Source organism: Letharia columbiana (genome assembly GCF_014066305.1).
Source record: "Letharia columbiana isolate WasteWater2 chromosome Unknown Sc0000027_s0, whole genome shotgun sequence".
Lineage (NCBI taxonomy): Eukaryota > Fungi > Ascomycota > Lecanoromycetes > Lecanorales > Parmeliaceae > Letharia > Letharia columbiana.
Genome location: NW_023501069.1, coordinates 416,805 through 437,723, shown reverse-complemented (window position 1 = coordinate 437,723; position 20,919 = coordinate 416,805). Strand labels below are relative to the sequence as shown.

Below are 20,919 nucleotides of genomic sequence, written 5' to 3'. Positions count from 1 at the left end.
TTGCATTATGCGAGTGCTGCGCAGCAGATAGCTATTGGATGGTCCCCACATCTTTGCGAGCGAGGTCTTCGCAAGCATCTCTGGCTTTGGGAAAGATCAACCTTGGCCCGACTATCCGAAATCCTACCACTTTATTCCTGTGTGTCACACCCGGATTCCTTGTGAGCAATCTCAATCCCATCGATGCGGCCTTCCTCAATGGTAGCTTTCTTTATGCGTGCCAGTATCAAGGTGAAGAATACAGCCACGACTTGATTTATGCTGTTGTCGCCAAGTGAGCAATAATAGTTGTCGTGGCTTTCTTCTAAGCAAATAATTACAAGCGTTTTCGAGACCATCGCAATATTCGTTCATTAGGCTGACGATGCTGTCCAATTCCTCTTTGCAGCCTTGGTTCGACTACGGCACTGCTATAAGGAGTCCTGCTTCCGGCCACACTGACCCCTTTGCAGCATTACCGCCAATCCAACCTTGCTATGGCGGCAGCATAGGAGGCGAAGCTGTGAACTGTTCGGTGGTCTGCGATTATACATATCTCTTGTTCGATCCCCAACATCCTTCAAATCTTGTAACCTGTGGTCTGTGGGCTACGGTGACTGCTGGCCTTGATATTACTGGTCAATCTCCTGTCACAACCCCATTCGAAGCTGTGGGCTTGAACCTATCTGCCACAGAGACTGTAAGGACTATAGACGGAGCGCTTGGCACCTACAATGCCCAACTCCAACGCAATTTGGTCGCCTGCTTTGCCTCCTTCTACGCAGCAACTCACTCTTTTACCGATGACCGTAGGTCCACTCCAAACACTTGCAGTGCCACTGCTCTATTTCAATACCCATTGGAGGCAGAGCCATGCTTCGCGGACTTGTGCTCTCCCAGGACTTTAGATGCAGATCTTGGAGGAATTGGGGTGTGTTCTGGCAACATTTCCTCTACCGCAATCAGGCACTGACAAGGCACTTTAGGTCTTTGTATCCCTCATCGTTCAGTCCAGCCTTGCAATCGTGACTGCAATCTTGCTGTCTCTTCTCGTATCGTGGACATTTGTGAACAGACACCGGCAAGAAAAGCACACCCAGGCAATGATGATGGCTACGGTAGACTTCCAGATAACCCAATGCTATTTCGCTGGAGCCGTCCAAATTGCCGCCCTGGTCTTTACGGCACGAGGACTTTTTTCTATCAAATGGGTTGCATCGCCTGAGCTGCTTGATGAGGGGCTTCTTTTTACCCTAGCAACTAACGGCTTTGTTCCGACTATACTCACTTTGGCCCTGATCACGCAGTACGGACGGCAATCATGGTACTTGATCTTATTGTCGTCCATTGTTTTCGTCTTGTCGACCGGGATGCTAGCCGCCTCATCCAACGCGTGGTATGCAACACCTTTCGATCCAGCCTACGGAGTCCTTCAAGACTGCGGAGATTTTGTCGCATCCAATTTGACAACAGCATGGTGTGGATCGAACAATCTATTCTCAAACTCTGGACACAATCCTACAGCTCTCAATAAGGTCATCTGGGTGATGTGGGCCCATAGCTTGCTGTGGTTGATATACTGTGTCTCGAAGAAACTCCGGACATCATCAGATCGCTTCCTGCCGGGGGCCACGAAACTTGCGTCGATCTGCCAGCCTCGATTCGCTTTGAGCGATCGCCTTCCCATGAGCGGGTTAGGGAAACCGATTGAGCCAGGGACTGTTTGCTATTACCTGGTCACTGTCGCTAGGCTATCAACTTTGGCTGTACGCCGTGATTTTGCGCGGATCGATCACTAATTTTACCTGGAGCTTTGGGCAGATTTTAGCGGTTTTGGTCTGGGCTCCTTGCCTCGTCGAGTTTATAAATCTAGAAATCAGTAAGCGTTCTCAGCCGCTTTCTAGTGGTCACGTAGTTAATCGATATACAGATGGTGTGTTCAAGGGCTCTAAATACTGGTTTCCGCCACCCCCTTGCATTGGCCACCACTGACTCGTCTGGGACTCTACATCTTGGAAACGCTGACTCAACATCTCACATCATCCCGCTCGCAAACTTAGATACCAGACGCACAGACACCGAGGATGATGACAGATCGGACACAGCTAGAAGAGAGCAGCATCCGGCAGAGAGAATCTGAGTCCATGACTCTAGTTCCCGGTCGGCAATAGATCAGCTCGTATCTTTGATGATCATGCCTTGTGTTCAAGTGTAGGCATGAGAAGACGGGATACAACGCGTTCCGATAGGCACCTCTCGCTTGCGCTATTGGAGTACGAATGGTCGTACGCGAAAGATGTATATCATTCAATGGCAAAGCACACCATTTGACTACTAGCATTTGCGCCCCCGTGGGACTTGATTTAGTCTCTATTGTACAAAACAACGATAGTACACTGTATTCCCAATAAACCAACTGCCAAGCAAAAGCCAATCCATGAAACATCAAAGGGGATCATCAAGCTGCGCGTAAGATTCAACTAACAGCTCGCAACAAGCCCACCGACCTCTACCAACCACACGTGCCCACCCAACAACTCACAAGCATATTGGATAAAGGACTCTTCACACCTCACCGCATCCGGTAGATACCACCGGATTAGGGGGTCAATACGCTTAGTATTGTTCCCAGTGTACAGTAGTGCCTATACAGAGGGGTTCCTACACCTCTTAGATAGAACTACATCTCATCCATCCTACAAAGCATCATTCCCGTGCTGCACCACGTCGTTGAAACAGCCCGAACCGAAGCTCGTTCCCGAGGGTAGCATCGGACGTTGTCCGCGCCTCCATTATCCTCCTCCTCACGCGCAGAACCCCCGCCCCATTCATTTCCATAAAACCCGCCTAACATCGACAATTCCTCCAAACATATTTGTCGTTGTGATTACGACATAGTGACTGTTTTGGTCCGCGAGCAGTCGGGCGCGTTTGAAAGTACCGATTACGCAGCAGCAGCTGTTGGGGGTCTAGGCGGTGTTTTCGGTGGACGGGAGACCGTCGCCGAGGGCTGTATTGGGGGGTATGTGATGGAGACGTCCGCGGGACTGTCGTTGTTGGTGCTTTGCATTTCGTCGCTCTCGGTTGTTCGGGGAATGGGTCTGGTAGTGGCGGGGGTGAGGGTGAGGGAGGGAAGGGAAAAGGCTCTGGGGAGGGTGAAATGCGTGGTGGATGTGGAAGAGATTTTCTGTCTGGAAAAGGGGGGGGCTTTTTGGGGGGGAAAGGGAGCGGGATATTGATGAGTTGGTGGGTCAAGGTGTGGAGGAGTGAGCGCTCGATCGGTGCTAGGCTATCATTACGTTGGTGCTCGAGGGGCCATAAGGGCTTGCATGTGAGGGGGTCGGAGGATGTGTTGTTGGGAGGTTGGGATGTGTTGGATCGTTCAGGTTTCACAGGGTGGAAGAGGAGTCATGAAGTCACTGCTTACACACTAGCTTCAGTCATTTGGTGTTTCCATGAAACCGGATTCTTCATGCTGTAAATGACATCGACCCCGGGACCCAGCCTATCTTATGAGAGCCCAGAACCCCAGCTCCTCCACTAAGTCGCCCTTTGCAAACCACTTCATCTTCAACCGGAGCCCAGCATCTTGCTCTTCATGCTTTGCACCCATTCTTGCTTCCGAGCGTTCGTCCATATGTATTTGTCCTCACGCGCCCTGCCTACCAGAATATCAGAACCTTCAAGTACAAGCTCGACTTTCTTCAACGGCAACTTTTTGAACTCCACTAGGTCCCGAAGGAACAGCCTTTTTGCGTAAGTAGGATTGTGTTGACGCGTCATAGGGGAAAAATATTCCCAGGGGCATACGTCTACATCGATGGATATGTATCGAAGATTCTTCAGATTCTGTGTCAAGAAGCGAAACGTATTGTCCCATTCGCGTTCATCATTTCTGACGTGGACGTAAACGTGAAGGCGAATACTCCGCACTGCGAGGCGGTCATAGCTGGTATCATTGAGGCGTCGTATGAACGAATCGACTAACCTAGGACTAGAGATGATGAAACTGTTGGCGGAGTATAACACGCTCCGTGCCTCATGGTACATTTGGCGGCATGTCACCAGAGAAGCGACGTGAAGCCCCTTTTCCTCTGCACAATCGTTGATATTGTGTTGCTTAGTAAACTTGCAAACAGCTAGGCGGATTCTTGAGTGGTCGGAATTGTAATCGTTCTCAACATGAATGTGCAGACCTCCGTACACGAAATGATAGATGCGATCTTTCAACTCTTGAGGTAGACGGAAAAGAGGGGAGGAGGCGTTGCTGACAGTGCTGGAGTGAAACAATGGTCAGCTTGACATATCGCAGTATTGTTTTGGCTTTGACATACATTGCATAAGTAGCGGGAAGCATGAAGGCAATGGGCGTCTCAGATGCAGCCACTGTGCGAGACTCGCTGCGGAGCTTCATGCTGGAGTTTTGTGAATGTGGAAAGGGTCGCAGGCCTCAATGAAACGACCAGAAGAGATGATGAAGCTTCGAAGATCCAAGACTTTGACAAAAATACAAAATCTTGAGGAAGGTCTGTCAGGAGGGAGTGAGCTTTTGTGACTGATGTTCGTGGTGGAGGCGGACAGGGCGTGGCTTTCTTGACGAGGTGTGTCATTCAGGGTGGGTGTTGATGCTGGCCGTCATTTCAACATCGAGAATCTTGACGAATGATAATTCAGTGGATCTTACTTGTACCTTAATTATGCGCTAGCGCTACCGCTCACGTGATCTCGTCCAGTTCCGACTCGTCTTCCTCCTCTTACCATTCTCACCATCCATCTCCTCGTCCGCCACAACTCCGACGCCAGCCTCCGGGGGTGGCAAGATATTCTCTCCTCTTTTCAACATTTCCACCTTTGCTTGGGTCATCTCGAACACATACTGCCCCAGATGCTCTACTCCCTCCATTGCTTGGGTCATCTCGAACACATACTGCCCCAGATGCTCTACTCCCTCCATCTCTGTACCTTCCACCTCGTCCGTCAAGAATCTGCTTGCTGGGAAGATTTCACTAGTCGTGAGCATCAACTTCTCCGGGCGTTCCAGAGGTAGCTTGAAAGCTTGTGTTAGTTCGGGGGATGATTCGAAGATACTGCGGCGACCGAGTATGTAGAGGCCCAGTCGAGCGCGGGAGAGAGCGACAGTGAGGCGGCGAATGTCGCGGAGGTAGCCAGGACTGCGGGTACGAGTCAAAGAGAGGATGATATCTAGAAGATGTTAGTCATGCCTGCTCAAGCTAGAGAGTGAAACAAGGGGAACGCTTACAATCATTTTGCTCTCCTTGGTACTTATCCACAGTGGTCACGATCCTCGGCAAGCCAAATAGCCTTTTCCCCTTGCATCGGTGGGCCAGAACATCCCTTATCAAGGCCTTCTGCCCAGCATAGGTCGTCAGTATCGATACCTCGCTTGCTGCATATCCCAGCAAGCGCATATACTGATATATCGCCACCGCATACTCCGCCTCACCCAGGTTTTGGAAGAAATGTGGCGACGGTTGTGACTCGCCTGCGCCTTTGTAGTCGGGGACGTCAATGAACTGGTATTCATATTCGAAGCCAGCGTTGGCGCGGAGGTATTCAGGTTCTATGAGGACGTTGGGGAGGTGGTCGAGAGATGGGTAGCGCCATTTGTAAAGCTTTGCTATGCTAGGTCTTGCACGACCTTGGTGATCAAGAGTGATGGTAGGAACGCCGAGACGTACGAGGCGAAGGAAGAGCGATTGCTCTAGGTTGGCAAACTGCCGGAATGCCATATTCTGGATGATTGGGGAGTTTTGAAGGTGATCGCCGCAGAGGACAATTCGTTGGAGAGGTAATTCGCCATCCTTGGAATTTTGAAGGGCTAGAGGGATGAAATTCTCGATCTCGGTGATTTGAGCTGCTTCTTCCATGACTATGTTGTCATAGTGGAAGCCTAAATCTGCTATTTCTTGTCGACGCATGGCGGCATGGGTGCTCGTCATTGCGATGATACGCGCTTCTTTTACCATGAGGTAATTGGTTTTGTCACGGTTATTGCGGAGTATCTCGAAAGGGCGTATGTCTTCGAGAGACGTGAAGACTTTAGAGACATGATGTTCACATCCACGGACTATCTCTACGACCTCATCCTTAGTGGCTTCAGAAGAGAACAGTGGCTGAGGAGCGTTTTGAAAGTAGTGATGGAAAGGGAAGGACGAGATGATATCTCCGGCGCTTGAGTCCGTATTCTTAGCTCTGTCCCAGAACTTCGCCCAAGCGGGCAGCACATAGACCAGGTTGAAGTAGCCGGCAGTTTCGCAGGTACTGCCATGAGCACCGGGAGCACCGAAATTGGCGGCAAGCCGATCGACTTCGTTAAGTAGCTGGGCTCTGTTGTCAAGGAAAGATTCTACTCGACCGTACTTGCTGAAGCTCTCTGCTGTCTCCAAGTCTCCTTCTCCCTGACCTAGCCGAAGCAAATGCCGTCCGTCGATGTCGAGCTTCACTATCTTCTGGAAAAGTTGATTCAGTGCCTGATTACTGTGTGCTATCAGTAGGGTTCGTTGTGAGGGAAAGTCGTGATAGATGTTGTTGATGATTTGAGTGGCCACGTCCGTTTTGCCCGTCCCCGGAGGGCCTACTATAACTGTCAGACCTGGTTGAGTGCCTGACGTAATCGCCTCGACCTGGACCGGAGTGAAGCGGACACTGTTATGTCTCGGTGCATCGCTTGGATATGGTCCGCTGGCAAGTGGCCGATATGTGGATACCTTGACAGACTGTGAAGCCTGCTGCACAGGCTCGGCATCGTCACGTCGACGCTTTTTCGAGGATCTAGGTTGAACAGCAGTGGCTGAGATTGTAGAGTGTCGGAGGACATATGGAGGCGAAAAGCTCTTAAGCTTCTTGTCTTCAGATTCAACAGTCTGCAGGATGCATTAGCGACTGAAACGGCCAACAGAATCGCAATAGCTTTACCTTGCCCGGAAAGCTATCCAAAAGGTGCTGCCAGTCAACAAAAGTGTCGCGGAAATCGATTGCCTCGAGCTGATTTGAAAGCCGAGCATAGGTTGCCGAGGCAGGATCGCCATATCCCAGGAACACTTCCTGCAGCCACGCAGGAACAGGCACATCAGATAGTGCAAGGCTTCGTATAGTCTCCAATATCTTCTTGAAATTATTCTCGCGCTGATTCCGTCGAACAATGACATTGAGAGACTCATAGACATCCGGTCTTCCTTTCTCTTTAAGCTCGAGATCCACCTTAAAAGCTGACGGGTCCAGGTTGACGATTAGCCTCCTAATGCGTGGTCTACTCCCATAGCCGTTCATTTGGTCAGGTCTTGGCTCTCTTATAGACCGGCCATTCTCATCGAGCAACTGCACAACCTCTGCGGTTCGAAGAGCGAGGAGTCCAGACGCTTCCTCACCACTTTGCTTTGAATGGCCGTTCGTCAAGTTGAGTGAAGCTTCGGTGGATTCGATTGTGAGTAAGTAGATAACGTCGCCTTGTCGCAAAGCGTCCCAGTCGTGTCGAACGGTATCGGCCAACTTGCTCACGTTGAGAGTTATTTCAGCTCTGACGTACGCTGGTTGGTCATGCCCAACCTTCGCTGGCGCAGCTTCCAATATCCTATTAGGCAATCAACACATGGTCAAAGGCGGAAACCTATATTGATGCACTTACGCAGGCTTTGTGATAGGAAGGGCCATTTTCGAAAAGCCGTCGAAGTGGACCCCGCCAGCTGAACCAGTCCCTCTTGGTTGTAGTCTTTTGATGGTATCCTCGAGATACTTCCTGATCTCGAAGAACTGCTCGCATCGATAGAGAATAAAAGAGCGCCACAGGAAGTCCCCAACACTGAGATACTGAAGATTTAATTTAGGTATCGCTAGAGCCCTTGATCCATTATAGGCTTCATTGCGTAGGAGTGAAGGCTCGTAAAGCTCTGTCTCTGTTGGCTGTGTACTCAGATCTCTCACCGTCTCTTGGAAAGTCTTTCTTCTCTCATGTGCGGATAGTATAATCTCCATCAGGAGCTCTCGATTTACTTGTACATCTGCTGCGGATGGGTATGCCGTCCGAAACCCTAATAGTAGGCACAGTTCTTCCAGCTCGGCATCCGCCAACGGGGTTAAGAGCTCTTCCAACTCCTTTCTTTGATCGATAGCCCCATAATTCGAGAGAGCAAGTACTGTCAGCTTCTCCTTGAAGTGCCTGAGCGCAGTCCTTTGTAGCCGGGACAGGTTCTCACAGTGCCTCTCATATGACTGAGCTTCGGAGTGCTGTGAGCCTGTATTATCATCGACGGGGAAATCCGCAAAATGACGGAAGAGAGCGAACAAGTCACGCAGGAGACCGTTGTCTGGAGTGTTAAACATTGGAGACATTCTGATCAGAGCTAGGAGATTCAGATCTTTGACCAGAGTATTGACATATCTCCTCGTAGGCAACTGACTCTCGAGATCAGTCAAGAACTCGAGGAACCTCTCGCAGTATACCAGATCGCCTGGCAAGCTGTCAGCAAATGTATTAGGTGGCATCATATTAACACACCTTCGCTCGCTCCATACAAACGACCTACAAAGTCAAGCAGAAGAGTGTAGAGCCATGAGCGTTCAAACCGTAACCTTGCCTTTGCTCCTTCGTCTGCAGCTTCGTATTTTTTGGCAGCAGCCCTCCACGCTTTTCGAAGTTGGCCATGCTCCTCAAATTTCCGCTCTCGAGCTGCTTCTGAGGCAAGATTATGCCATATAGATATTGACACCAACGGCGCACATTCCTTGCGTAAGAGACCATTGTCTAGTGATTGAAAGGCGCTGAGGAGGTAGGAGAGTAAGTGGGTGCGAACGGGCGCCGACAGAGATGGATCAAGGGTCATTGATAGAACACGGCGGAAGAAGGAGGAGAAGCGTTCAGCATCATCGGCGAAGGCATCTCGAAATCATTAGCCATTTCCTTTTCCATTCACCAACAAGACTGGGCTGCATACTCCATATGGGAAGATTCTCTCTGCTCTTCACGGTGACGAGGAGGGCAATCAGAAGCACGTGGTGATTTGTTGAGGCTTCAGTGTAGCCAGGCCATAGATAGCTAAGCAACAGTCAGTAATCACTGCCTATAGTTGGAAGGCTCGTGTACTTCTCCAGCAGCTGCAAATTTTCGAGCATGAGCAGACTCCGAAAATGGAAAGCCTCCTGTTCTAGTACATCCCAGATCTCTTTCTTGATTACTTCTGGTTTTAATTTCTTCGACTTGGCAGCTTTCGGCCAATGCTTCTTTGCGAGCTGAGCCCAATGATTGTCGCTCTCAAGATCTCCGACACTCGGCTGGTCTCCACCTCTCCACGCGCTCGCTTCCGTCATACCGCTGCTCGACTTCGCGGATTGGCTAAAGGTACACAGCCAAACGCAGTTGACTTTTCATTGCGCCAGCCGAAGTCCTAGATGGTCGCGTTTTGTTCAGTATTGAAAAGCTACAATAATTACACTCTTGTCGCGTGGGAATCTTGAACTTTTGCCATAGGGCTGAAAAGAGATTACGGTTAGCGGTTTCATAATCCTCCCGCAGAGCCTCGCTCAGGAACAATTGGTTGCTGCCAGTGCTCCCATCAACTTCACTTTGTTCACAAGAATGAGATTTTCATGACAACATCTTCAGCCACGCACTCGCGTGAGCTGTCCAAAATGTCTAGTGCCGGAATCAGCTCCGTTCACAATTTTACCACTGCGATAAGGGGACTCCTGGCCAAAGCGCAGAAAGTCAAGCCTGACGGAGGTGTTGAGCCAGCATTAACGACTCAGGAACTCGAAGGTGGTGTTGACAAAATCGGCAAACACAATGGAGCAACCAATAAGGATTATGCAGCCATAGAGACTGCATGTCGTAACATCTTCTACGCTTTACTGGTGAGGCTATAAAGAAATAGCAATTTAAGTCGATAGCTAAGAAATCAAGGCATCGACATCAATTGAGGGACCTCCGTTTGGTGAAGTGTGGAATCTTCTGGATATCATCTCCATCCTCTCCGATCTAGGTTGGTCTGATGAAGAAGATTATTCCGGACTCAATGGCTAATGGTCCGCAGAGATCTGTGAACCCAGCTTGCTCTTCTGGCTCGTCGAAGAGCTGCTCGACACACAGACCATCGATGGTTGCAGGATCGTCTTCGACTACCTTGATTCTCGACGAGAACGAATCACTGCGAAACACTTCAAGGCGAAGAACCTCATCATACTACGCGCGTGCAACGAGCTATTACGTCGACTTTCACGAGCTGAGGACACGGTGTTCTGCGGAAGAGTGTTCATATTTCTTTTTCAAAGCTTCCCGCTAGGAGACAGGAGCTCGGTCAATCTGAGGGGAGAATACCACGTCGAGAATATTACGGTTTTTGAAAATTTTCCGCCAAAGGCCGAGTTGAATCTTGACGATGGCATGGAGGTTGATCAGAACGAGGAAAGAACAGAAACGGAAAAAATTGCAGGCAAGACTGAGGCTGCAATGGAGCAGGCTAAGGCTGCTCTAGAGCACCCAGCAAATTCATCGAAAGCCGTCAAATCCGATGCAGAGGACGAGGAAGCAAGAGAAAAGCCGGCGGACATGGACACGCTATACCCTATATTCTGGTCTTTGCAGGAGAATTTTTCAACTCCAACGAGACTGTTCGATGATATCAACCTTGAGAACTTTCGAAAGGGATTGTCAATCACGCTGGTCAAATTTCAAGAAGTGCAGCAGGATCTCCAGGCAAGAGGCATATCAAAGCTCCACGATGATGGCAAGCGGGGCGTGAAGAGAAAACGCAACGGCCAGGAAGACGAATTGTCAAGTAGCTTCAATCCTAAGTACTTGACCAGTCGAGACCTGTTCGACCTAGAGGTACAACTACGTGTTCAATTGCATCACGGTCCACATTCGCTGAATTTATACAGATCAGCGATCTTGCTTTCCGGCGCCATGTCCTTGTCCAGGCTTTGATTCTGATCGACTTCCTCCTTTCGCTTACCACAAAAGCCAAGAGGAAGCTCGAACACACATCCAACAAATCGGTACTCTATACGTACGCCTTGAGCGAAGATAACGTATGTGGCATCTTCAAACTACCAAAACTCCACACGCTAATCGTCGAACCCAGGCAAAATGGGCGACAGGCATGAGAAGCGAGATAGCTACCTATTTACAACAAGGCCCAGAAGGCAAATTTTACTATCGCATGGTGGATACTGTCTTGTCAAGAGACAAGAATTGGGTGCACTGGAAAGCGGAGGGTTGCCCGCCCATACAGCGTGATCCAGTTTCTGCTGAAGAGTTCTCGGAGGCGGAAAAAGGTACGCAGAAAGCATGTGCCAATAAGAGGCTCAGAGCGACTCCCATGGGATCACTAGACCTCAAGTTTCTTTTGGACGGAGGCGACACCGATGGCATGGAGAAGCTGAAGGACCCGGAAAGGTAAGAACATGGTCGCCGTATTCTGATGATCTCGCTCAATCATTCGCAGGTACACATTACCCACAGCAGAGTCGTTCAGAGGGCCAATTGCGGAAGACGACTTTGACATCGAGATGGCGAAAACAGGTGAAGAGAAGCAGCAGGCAACAGATGCAAGGGCAAGCAAGCTGTGGAGGACGCTCCGCATCGCATCGAAGAGCAGACTCAACCTTTTCGACAGAATAGATGACGGTAATAATCTTCAAGCTCTTTTCCAGCCAGAAGAGGAAGAGAGCAAGGAGCAGACGGAGGTCGATGGGACAGAGCAGACTTCTGATCAGCCTACCAAGGAATCTATATCGAATGGCACAGAGCAGAAGATGGTGGACGAGAATGGAGTGGAGGCGCCGTTGGAGATGACAGCCAAATAGAGGAATGTCCAAACAGATACCCAAAGTTCAGGCGGTTCGATACGAATGTACACGTTCTATAGGGACTGACGCGTGGCCCCTCATTTATTCGTAGTATTAACGCTCTGACGGCAGATTGAGCTGCGATCGATATAAGAACATACTCGGTCTGCAATATGAGGCTGCTTGTTCATATACTCTCATCCTCTGCAATGTTTTTTGATTGCTTCACATCTTCTTTGCCTCCGCCAAATTCGTTTTCTGTCGCATCGAGGAATCGAAAGGTCGTCGGTTCCCTACACCAATTTTGCACTTCCCCCTAGTGCCCTTTGCTCATCATTTGCTCACACGTACCCCGGCAAGTTTGGAGACGGCGGTGTTGAAACTCGAGTTTCACAGGTCACCGAGATGGAACTCAGGCTCACCATGTCCAGTCTGAAAATGCTGAAGTCATTCATCCCAATCTCCCATTGCACCTGGTCGGTCATTGATTGCCTTGTATTGTTCCCGACTGCCGTGAGACATAGCGCCCTTTTTGGTTTAGCGGAAAGAACCGACCTACTTCCCCCAATCCAATAACAGCAGTTGAGTCCGCTCCGCTGCAGCTCATGTCGGGTGACTTCACTATTCCATTCCACGATCTTTGTCAAGAGTATGAGTCTAATCTACGACCGTAAGACTTTACGGTCCGAAAAACTGCATCATGCAATGCCCAGGGGTTGCAGGGGTGCGAGAAGCCTGGGAGCAGGCCGCAAAAGCGGCCCCGAAACAATCTAACAGACCCTAAGTCGATGGCCTACCCAGCCGCAGAGAAAGAAAGCATGCTGCATGCGAAGCTCGGATCGTTTTGCATTGCATTTGCCATTCTCTCATTGTCGAATCAAGATGATGGAAGCTTGTCTGGATCTAGATCCTCGCATAAATGGTGCGTTTCAATAATCCTTTTTGACGTGCGGAGTAGCCTCCCACTTACTCGCACTTTAATTCCGGCAGCTCCCTTGGCTGGGGGACGCCGGTTACGTGCTAACCGGCATGATGTGCAGTGCCACAGAATCATCAAGCACCGCTGCCACGCAATAGTGAATTCTCCACGTGTCAAGCGGTCAGAGCCTCAGGATGGATGCAATTACAGACTACAACCACCTCCAAGGCTCCAATTACGCCTAGCCACATCTCCCTGTCAGATGTCCTATCATCTTCGAACATACGCCTTGCCTGGGCCCCAGTCACATCACCTTGTACATTATTGCCTTTGCCTCTTACTCATGATGGTCGAACTTGTGAATGATCAATCCACGCTGAACGTGAGTCCGCAAATTGGGCGATCACACTTAGTCTCGGAATCATCGGTGAGTTGAACCCACTTGATTCATGCCGAAAGGTTGTGGAGGTTCATGACTTCAATATGGCCCTGTATCAACTAACGCTTGCACTGCCAGCTCGTCCAACACAATAATTCCCACCTGACGGGCCACAGGCGTGAAGAGGGGATGGAATTCTTCGAATTCTCATTCTGGCTAGCGAATACGACATCTGAGTCAAGCAATCCGTCGCAATACTTTTCCACTACCAGGATAAAAACGCAAGTGGCCGTTCGCCTCCTGGTCCATGCCGGAAAGGACCCGGAACTTGCTACCTTATGTTTCACGGAATTTGGGTCGGATCATTGACCCATTGACGAGATGAGACAGTCCTTGTCATTTGGGGACTAAAGAACCAAGAAAGCTTACTGCGAGCTTTGCCATGATCGAAATTTGATTCTTCAGTGTTTGGTGCAGTAGACAGAAGCCGCTCGAATCAACCCTGCTGTCTTCTTCGCTGCTGAGTGCCTCAACTAGAATGGAGTCGCGAGCTAAAACTTAGCAGATACCGCACGGCGATTGGCCCGAGATAATGTGCAAGGAACCGCCATCGTCAATTCTGTTACTCATCGAAAGCCTACGACGGGTAGAGGCTCCTTGGTTGTCCGTCAATCTTGTGTAAGAATGACTCTCTTGGTGAGACGCATGTTTCTGCCCTGCGCGTGTTTGGTCGCTTTTCACAGGGTTCTTGCTGCGAAATACTTGCAACACACATTCGGCAAAATTACCTAATCATCTATCTAAGACGTCAAAGACGTCTTGAAAACTTTCTCTGAAAGATTCAATTTCTCTTCAACTTCGAGAAAGTAGGCGTGGTCCGTGGAAAGAAGTGCGCGTGGGTGTTCTTAATTTTGCTGCCGTGTCCCGTGGCCGGCCTACACACCATCACTCTGTCGAGCGGTGAATTGGGTAACGGTCAGCCTGGCCGCAGCAAAATCTTCGACTTGCATTCGGATATAGTTATTGAGAGGAGCGTGGGCCCCGCGCGCCACTTGGGCGGCTACAGCGCAGTTGCGAAACTTGGGGCTCTTCTCCAACAGGGGTATAAACAAATCCAACACGCTGTACCACTCTTAGGTTCCTTGCATCGTTCAATCCTATGTTTAGTGTCCTACTTCAAGGCTCTCACAGCTTATAGCTACACCTGATTCAAGAACGCCTGCATAGCGCTCACGCTGTAGCTGGATGACGGAGATCGCCATAACCAGTTAAAATCAACTTGCAAGGACCCCCGCATCAATTGCAGGGCTTGACGGCGTTTCTCCACCAGTCTCAACTAATCATGACTTAAATCAAACTGTGGTACTTCAAAAGCAACTGCAGCCACCCATCTTCTGCTCGAAATCTCGTCCTATCATTCTTCTCTCAGCCTGACCTGCTCTGGAAGTCCCATGTTCCAATCGTGCTCTAAGAAGGAGCACATCAGATAACGCATCGCCGCTAGTGTTGAGGAATCGAGGCCCGGGCACCCAGGCACTCACGTGCATCTCTCCTTTGGAGACGGACGAGCCAATACTCTTTCTGCATTGTCGAGCCCGTCAATGTGACGCTTCGTATTCTTCTTCATTACAATCGAGCATATCATATCTCTTGAAAATCAAGCTGCCGCAGTACTTTCCCTCTATCCCGCTCTTGTCCGGCCGCCCACCAACACCAAAGGGTTCAGCTTGTGATTGTTGGCCACATCTCTCGGCCTCTTATGACAGTCCGTCAAATCCATAGTAACAAGGCCCCCATATGAGGAAGTCTTCGGAGTATTGAGCTTAATTGAGAGTACGCCTTACGTTTGAACCAGTATCACGTCACAACCCTTTTCTACTCCCGTACCGATCTGCGGCTCCATTCATTAATCCTCCACTCGCGTGAAGCAGTAATACTGCGGTTGCTGGCTCCTCGTGTTCCTCGATGGTGGAAATCTGTGTTACTCATTTCGATCATATTTCCAGACGCTCTATAAGGGGCTGGGTGCAGACCACTGACCGTAGTCGAGCAAAAATGGACCTCCAAGCTAGTTTATTTGGCGGAAAATGTGCAAACGTTCTTCCATCTCCACCTGAATCACCGTCAATGTACGCGTATCCTGCACTTGGAGAACATGGCCGGTACACTACTAGACTGCCATCACGCCGTGTCTTACCCAGTCCCACTGGTGGTGCAACCTTCAGATCGGCAGAGGATGGACGACAAGCCTGCGACGAGAAAGGATCACCTTCGCAGTCCTACGAGAATCCACCACGCGATGGACGAACTCCACCTCACTCATCGAGTCTTCATCAAGTCACTACGGTCGAGGACAACAGCTCTGTGGGCTCCAACTTGAGAACTCCCGAACTCCCCTCACCTGATCAAGTGTCATGTCATTTGCGAAAGGAGGATACCCTGAAGCAAAGGCCTACGCGAGCGTCTAGCGCGGCTTCTCACCCAACGCCGCAGCTAGTGTTGACAGAAGCGGAACATCAGTCTGAGGGTGATGAGCTGTTTACAGGCTCAGAAGAGGAGGAAGACATCGCTGGTGGGAAGGAGGCTGTCAAATCGGGCGCCGAGCGATTGGCGGAGAAACGCAAGATGAAGCGCTTTAGGTCAGCATGAACAACATTACACCGGGGAACGTTCACTAATGGTATATACAGGTTGACGCACGCTCAAACACGATATCTCATGAGCGAATTCTCCCGTCACGCTCATCCCGATGCAGCTCAGCGAGAGAGACTATCACGGGACATTCCCGGATTGAATCCTCGCCAAGTACAAGTATGGTTTCAAAACAGGTATATTCTTACGGCATCCTTCACAGCATTTTGGCAAACTTGACTTGCTGATTTACGCTCGCAGGCGGGCGAAGCTCAGGCGACTGACAACTGATGATCAAGAGCGGATGAGGAGGTCAAGAGCCCTTCCTGAGGATTTTGACTTCAGCCAAACGCTACAGCCTTCTTTCAGAGAACCTCGATTCTCGTACGCGTCTACTATGACCGAGCCTTTGATGCTCGGGGGTGGCATGAGTCAAAGACCTAGTCTGCGACTTGGGATCGGTCACTTGAGCACGGCGTCAAGCAGCATGAATTCAAACTTCACCAACCACGCTCCGTCGCCAGTTTCTGCAACAGGCTCCGCAGGTCCATCCCCAGTTTCTTCAATCAACGAAGGATCTGAACGTTCAGGTCCATATTTCTCTGCAACGCAGTCCCCCCTTGTCACCAGTCCTCAATTTACGAATCCATTCGGTCGCTCTCTCAGTCTGTCTGCAGGTTCCTCTGCCTTTCAGCGCCTAGATCGGCCTTCCAATCAGAACAGCATGATGGAACTAGGTGGCCAATCAATTACAACTACCTCACCCTCGAGTTCGTCCCTCGCCAGTAATACCTATGGTTATGAGAACTTGCCTCCCCTACAATTTAGCAGAAACCAGTTTCAAACACGAAACGGCCAGCGTTTCGGCAGAGTTCAGACTACTGACGGGCTCTCACATGAGAGTGGCATGGCGATGGACCAACGCTGCATCTCTCAACAATCATCGCAAAATACTCTGTCCTACGACCAGTCCCATATGCTTTACCCTTCCGGCTCTGGATATCGGCCATCGTCCTACTACCAGAGTCCAGACACCAATTTCTGGCACGGGAGTCAGATGTGCGCTCAGGGGTATCCATACGGACAGCAATTACCGCCTCATCAGACAAGCGAGGAACGACCCGGGAGTCCGCCATCGCAGAGTTCGCTCTCCCAGGATGCTTCTGTCAATCGGTATGACCAACGCTCCTACAGCCATAGCGACCAGTACTACAATAAGTCGAGCTCATCGGCTCAAGAGATGAGCACGGAGACCGATGCTCAAGCTCAGCGGAGAACCGTGGGAGAAGAAGAAGTCGCTACTGGTGCCAACAGGCAGCCAGCGTCAGACATTGCTCGGCCGAGAGCGAGGTCAGATACGTTTCCCACGTACTACAATGCTCAATGATGATTTACGAGCTACCGCGGGTGCTTGGGATTTGGAAGATTTGGAGTGTGGTTCATGATTGTTGATGAAGTTCAAATTTAATTTCCGTACCCATGAGACAGGATTGCACCGAGTGTTTCAACTTGGCGCCATCCGCCGTCTGGTCGAGTGGGCTCAAACCTGCACAGCCGTCTGTTTGTCTTTTGTCGGGAATTATTACCTACCTTACTTTACTCTACTTTACACTTTGGCTCGAAAAGCATCGCACCTGACCTAAAAGAATTAAGCTTCTCTTCAACCCTACCTACCTTATGCTTTGCATGTGTGCAAGTCCGTCTTGGAAGAGAACCTCTTGAGGCAGTTCATTCGCTACTGTAGCACTTTGAGGAAAAAGACGGGCAGCTTGTTATATTCCTCTAGAATCATGCACTTCATTTCATCCATTGTACTTTCATATCTAGCAAGAACTAGTCTCTTTTTATTCTCTACGCACTAGGTATGTTTCACCTTTTCTCATCTTAAATAAATAAAATCCTACCCTTATGATCACCCAGGTCTGTCCACAACGAAGTCATAGTGTCATCTCTCACGTCATATTTGGCATCTCCATGCGTGAGATGGAAATTACTTTTCATCAAGCGGCTCCAGCATGCCCTTGAACCATCGAGCCGTCCTGGCAGCAAGCATCAACTCTCTAAGCGGTGCCGAAAGTGATTGTTCTTCCTTCAAAGCGCTGGCATCTGGAATTGTAGGCCTCTCGTCTCTCTACACGACTTTTCCACGCTCTTTTTAGACTCAGCTATCCATGGAAACCGCTGGAAACAGCATTTCAAGACAACGCAAATTTATAACAGCAAGCGTCAGACCTTCGAGAGGAGCAAAAGCAGTGCAGGCCTTCCGAAGTTGGGTTTTGAAAAAGTAAACGCCTCCTGGTACTGAAGATACACCGATGGTCCCATTTGCGGACAAAAATTCCCATTTGTTATGGAAAAGGAACCCAGTATTTTGGAAATCCATGATCTGAAACTTCAACTCGAGGAATCCAAGCAGGAACTCAGGAACATGAGAACCCAGATAGCAACAGATCTAGACACGAACACCACAGCGATAGCAATAAAAGATGGTATAACAGATTAGCTACATGGCTCGTTGCACGTTAATGAGCGAGAGCGGTATATTTCCAATGCTGGAATCGTTTCGTCAGGTCCTCGATCTGGTCACCAAGATTAAGGTTCAGAAGCCCATGGTGTTCGAGCTCGGTTTTCGTATCGTCGAGGGAGAGATGCAGGTTATCCCTATTCTCCTCCAAGTCAGCCACTTCTTTACTTGGAGTATCCTGTTCAGCGAACCAACGCTCAATTTCCCTATACGCATGACCCTCTCCACGCAAGAGTAAACTCTCAGTTCTTGTCCGCAAGATTGAAGGTGGTGATCAGATCGAATGTCACAGCGTTGAAAAAGATCAAGATTTCATGCGATGACGGCGATACAACGCAGGCCCATCGTGAACAGGCAATGCTCTCCTTCAGGTATGCAAATATTGATATTTCAGTCGGTTCCATAAAGCTGTGCGGCCGAGATACGAATATTGATGGGATCAGCTATCTCTCTTTCTTTCTTTTTTGACTTGTCTGAATCACGGTAAGAACTGACTTGACGAGAGCATGCAAAGCCGAGGCGGAGTTGACTGTTTTTTCAACACCACCATCACAACCATTAACATGCCTCCCTTTCCGCAGCACCCTCAAGCTCATTCCCGAAACGATCCCTTAATTCATCAGTTCCTAACCCCCAAATCAATGCTCTTTCATAGCTTCTATAGCTCTCATCAACAGCAGAGACAAGCGCGCAAATCTTGAGAGGTTATCCAACCTACGTCCATAGTTCGACCTACATCGACGGTCCAACTTACGTCGACGGTTCTACGAAAACTGACCTCCTACCACCGGCACCGCCGGCAGCGCTCGGACAGCCTCTACTACCACCACAACCACCGGCTGGGTTTGCGTTGCAACTCGCAACATCAGTCCTTCCTACACCCATGGAAGGGAAACACTGGTAGCCGAAAGGCAAGGAAGCCGCGACGACGACCGACGATCCGAAAACCCAAATAGTCCAAAGGCACATTTCGACTATTGTACTGGCAAGAGATCCTTCACCTATACAGGGTTTCAAGGAGAAGATATCGAGTACGAGTGATTGCTCGAGAATCTCCAGCAGGAGCCAAATCGTTCAAGCCTGACTCCCCGCTTACAGACTGAGACTGTCGCTCCCGCATCTCCTGAGAAAACAGGGCGCTGTCCCGAACGGAAGAGCACCATTTGCAAGTCGACGTAGCAAGAAATCAAGGACCCCAACAGTGAGAAGACCCTTTCGCAGCAAAGAACATATACAGTGGGAGAGATCTTGTTCCTATCGCGTCACTAGCATTCTTCCGGGTTGGTTTCATACTTCGGGATGAGAACCAGGCGCTGCGTCGTCGACTAATGCGTCGTAGTCAAGTACCCGGCTCCTCTGGCTAGGTACCAGGCGGCTCGGGAGAGACTTCGACCGCGACGAGTGGGTGATACCTTAAAGCACGGGGCCTCCATGGTTCTCAGTACTGGGGAGAAGTGGGAGGCGCCAATTTGCTTCTTCACTGGGACATCAAACCCTTTGTGTTTCTAGGATCTATTTAGATTATTCGAGTCGTTCGTTCGATCTACCAAAGTGTTTTCCGTCGGTGAGAAATAGCAGTGATGCGCATCAGACCCGACTAATCGAAGACTTACAAAGACAAACTCGACACCTCTTCGCGGGATATCAAAAAAGAAACCCCTATCCGCGATGGTCCCACGAGTGAGGCAAGTTACAGATGACAATTATGTTGCGATGAACTTTTTTGACCGACCCAGTAATCTACAAGTTATTCATAGCGGGAATCTCGCGAAGCGAAGGTCGCGAACGGAACAAGCGTTGGCTCATCGTGTTTCAATCAGGTGGTCACGTCATCATGGATCGAGTACCAAAAAGACTCGCAGCCAATGTGGGCATGGACCGCGAGATTGACAATGTTGTCTAGACACAGTCCACATTTGCAAAGCGGGCAGGGGGCGATAAGTCACAGAAGATGGCACGCGTGGATCGTCAGTGACCATCGACGCGATTTATCGCTCCCTTCTGCGCCGCCATTGCTCTAGCCTGACGAAGCTCTTGATAGACAGCGCCGGGCAAGAAGACGGAAGCGTGGAAAGATGCCTGAAGGGAAGCTTTCGTATTCAGCGCCAACGAACCTGTAAGCTCATGCCACCTGTTGACGACAGACATGACGCTGTACACGCTCGAGCAGCCTAGCCAACCTTCAATACTTTCATAGGGCCGGCGGAATGCTTGCTCCTTGGGAACCCAGCTCGGTTCTCGTCTATCTCTGCATGGAGATGGTGCCGTGCCCATGACTTTTGTGGCAGCCATTGTGAACAATCCGATGAGAAGTGGAAGCCGTTAGGCTCAGATATGCAGGATGGGTATAGACTCTCCTGGGAGATATGCATGGCGTCTGATCTCGTTTTTATATCTGCAGGATGATTCTGATCTGTACACAGCATTTTTAGAACCAATTCCAAGTTCCTATGTATCATAAAGACGGACCGTGGTCCTTCCACGGCGCAAGTCGCACCGTAGATTTTACGCGATCCCGCCATTCCAACACTGAGACACATGTCCTGGGTTTGCATGAGACGCTGCACTGAGGACGATGACAACACCTACGGTGTGATAATTCCAGCTTATCTATAAATCTCATGTGCCCATGCTGGCAACTGGGTTATAGCCTCAAGCTCTCCAGCCTCAGGCTAGCTGAGATCC

The 20,919-nt window shown here is 49.9% G+C and overlaps 5 protein-coding genes across 5 annotated transcripts; 3 read left to right on the top strand and 2 right to left on the bottom strand.

Moving 5' to 3' along the window:
• Positions 1-364: 364 nt before the first annotated feature.
• HO173_008032 (uncharacterized protein) lies at positions 365-1,778 on the top strand (the record flags this gene model as incomplete). The annotated part of the gene is made up of 2 exons (XM_037309932.1): positions 365-910; positions 966-1,778. 2 exons carry the CDS (start codon positions 365-367, stop codon positions 1,776-1,778), a joined length of 1,359 nt encoding a protein of 452 aa, XP_037163229.1.
• A 1,771-nt stretch (positions 1,779-3,549) lies between these two features.
• On the bottom strand, positions 3,550-4,393 carry HO173_008031 (uncharacterized protein; the record flags this gene model as incomplete). The annotated part of the gene is made up of 2 exons (XM_037309931.1): positions 3,550-4,255; positions 4,314-4,393. 2 exons carry the CDS (start codon positions 4,391-4,393, stop codon positions 3,550-3,552), a joined length of 786 nt encoding a protein of 261 aa, XP_037163228.1.
• Positions 4,394-4,687: 294 nt separating this feature from the next.
• On the bottom strand, positions 4,688-9,303 carry HO173_008030 (uncharacterized protein; the record flags this gene model as incomplete). The annotated part of the gene is made up of 7 exons (XM_037309930.1): positions 4,688-5,181; positions 5,240-6,863; positions 6,916-7,570; positions 7,625-8,447; positions 8,495-8,875; positions 8,931-9,031; positions 9,080-9,303. The coding sequence occupies 7 exons, from the start codon at positions 9,301-9,303 to the stop codon at positions 4,688-4,690; spliced, it is 4,302 nt and encodes a 1,433-aa protein (XP_037163227.1).
• A 321-nt stretch (positions 9,304-9,624) lies between these two features.
• Positions 9,625-11,799, top strand: HO173_008029 (uncharacterized protein; the record flags this gene model as incomplete). Its single annotated transcript, XM_037309929.1, has 6 exons — positions 9,625-9,846; positions 9,896-9,974; positions 10,026-10,819; positions 10,873-11,022; positions 11,076-11,389; positions 11,439-11,799. 6 exons carry the CDS (start codon positions 9,625-9,627, stop codon positions 11,797-11,799), a joined length of 1,920 nt encoding a protein of 639 aa, XP_037163226.1.
• Positions 11,800-15,206: 3,407 nt separating this feature from the next.
• On the top strand, positions 15,207-17,097 carry HO173_008028 (uncharacterized protein; the record flags this gene model as incomplete). The annotated part of the gene is made up of 3 exons (XM_037309928.1): positions 15,207-15,718; positions 15,770-15,907; positions 15,972-17,097. The coding sequence occupies 3 exons, from the start codon at positions 15,207-15,209 to the stop codon at positions 17,095-17,097; spliced, it is 1,776 nt and encodes a 591-aa protein (XP_037163225.1).
• Positions 17,098-20,919: the final 3,822 nt, after the last annotated feature.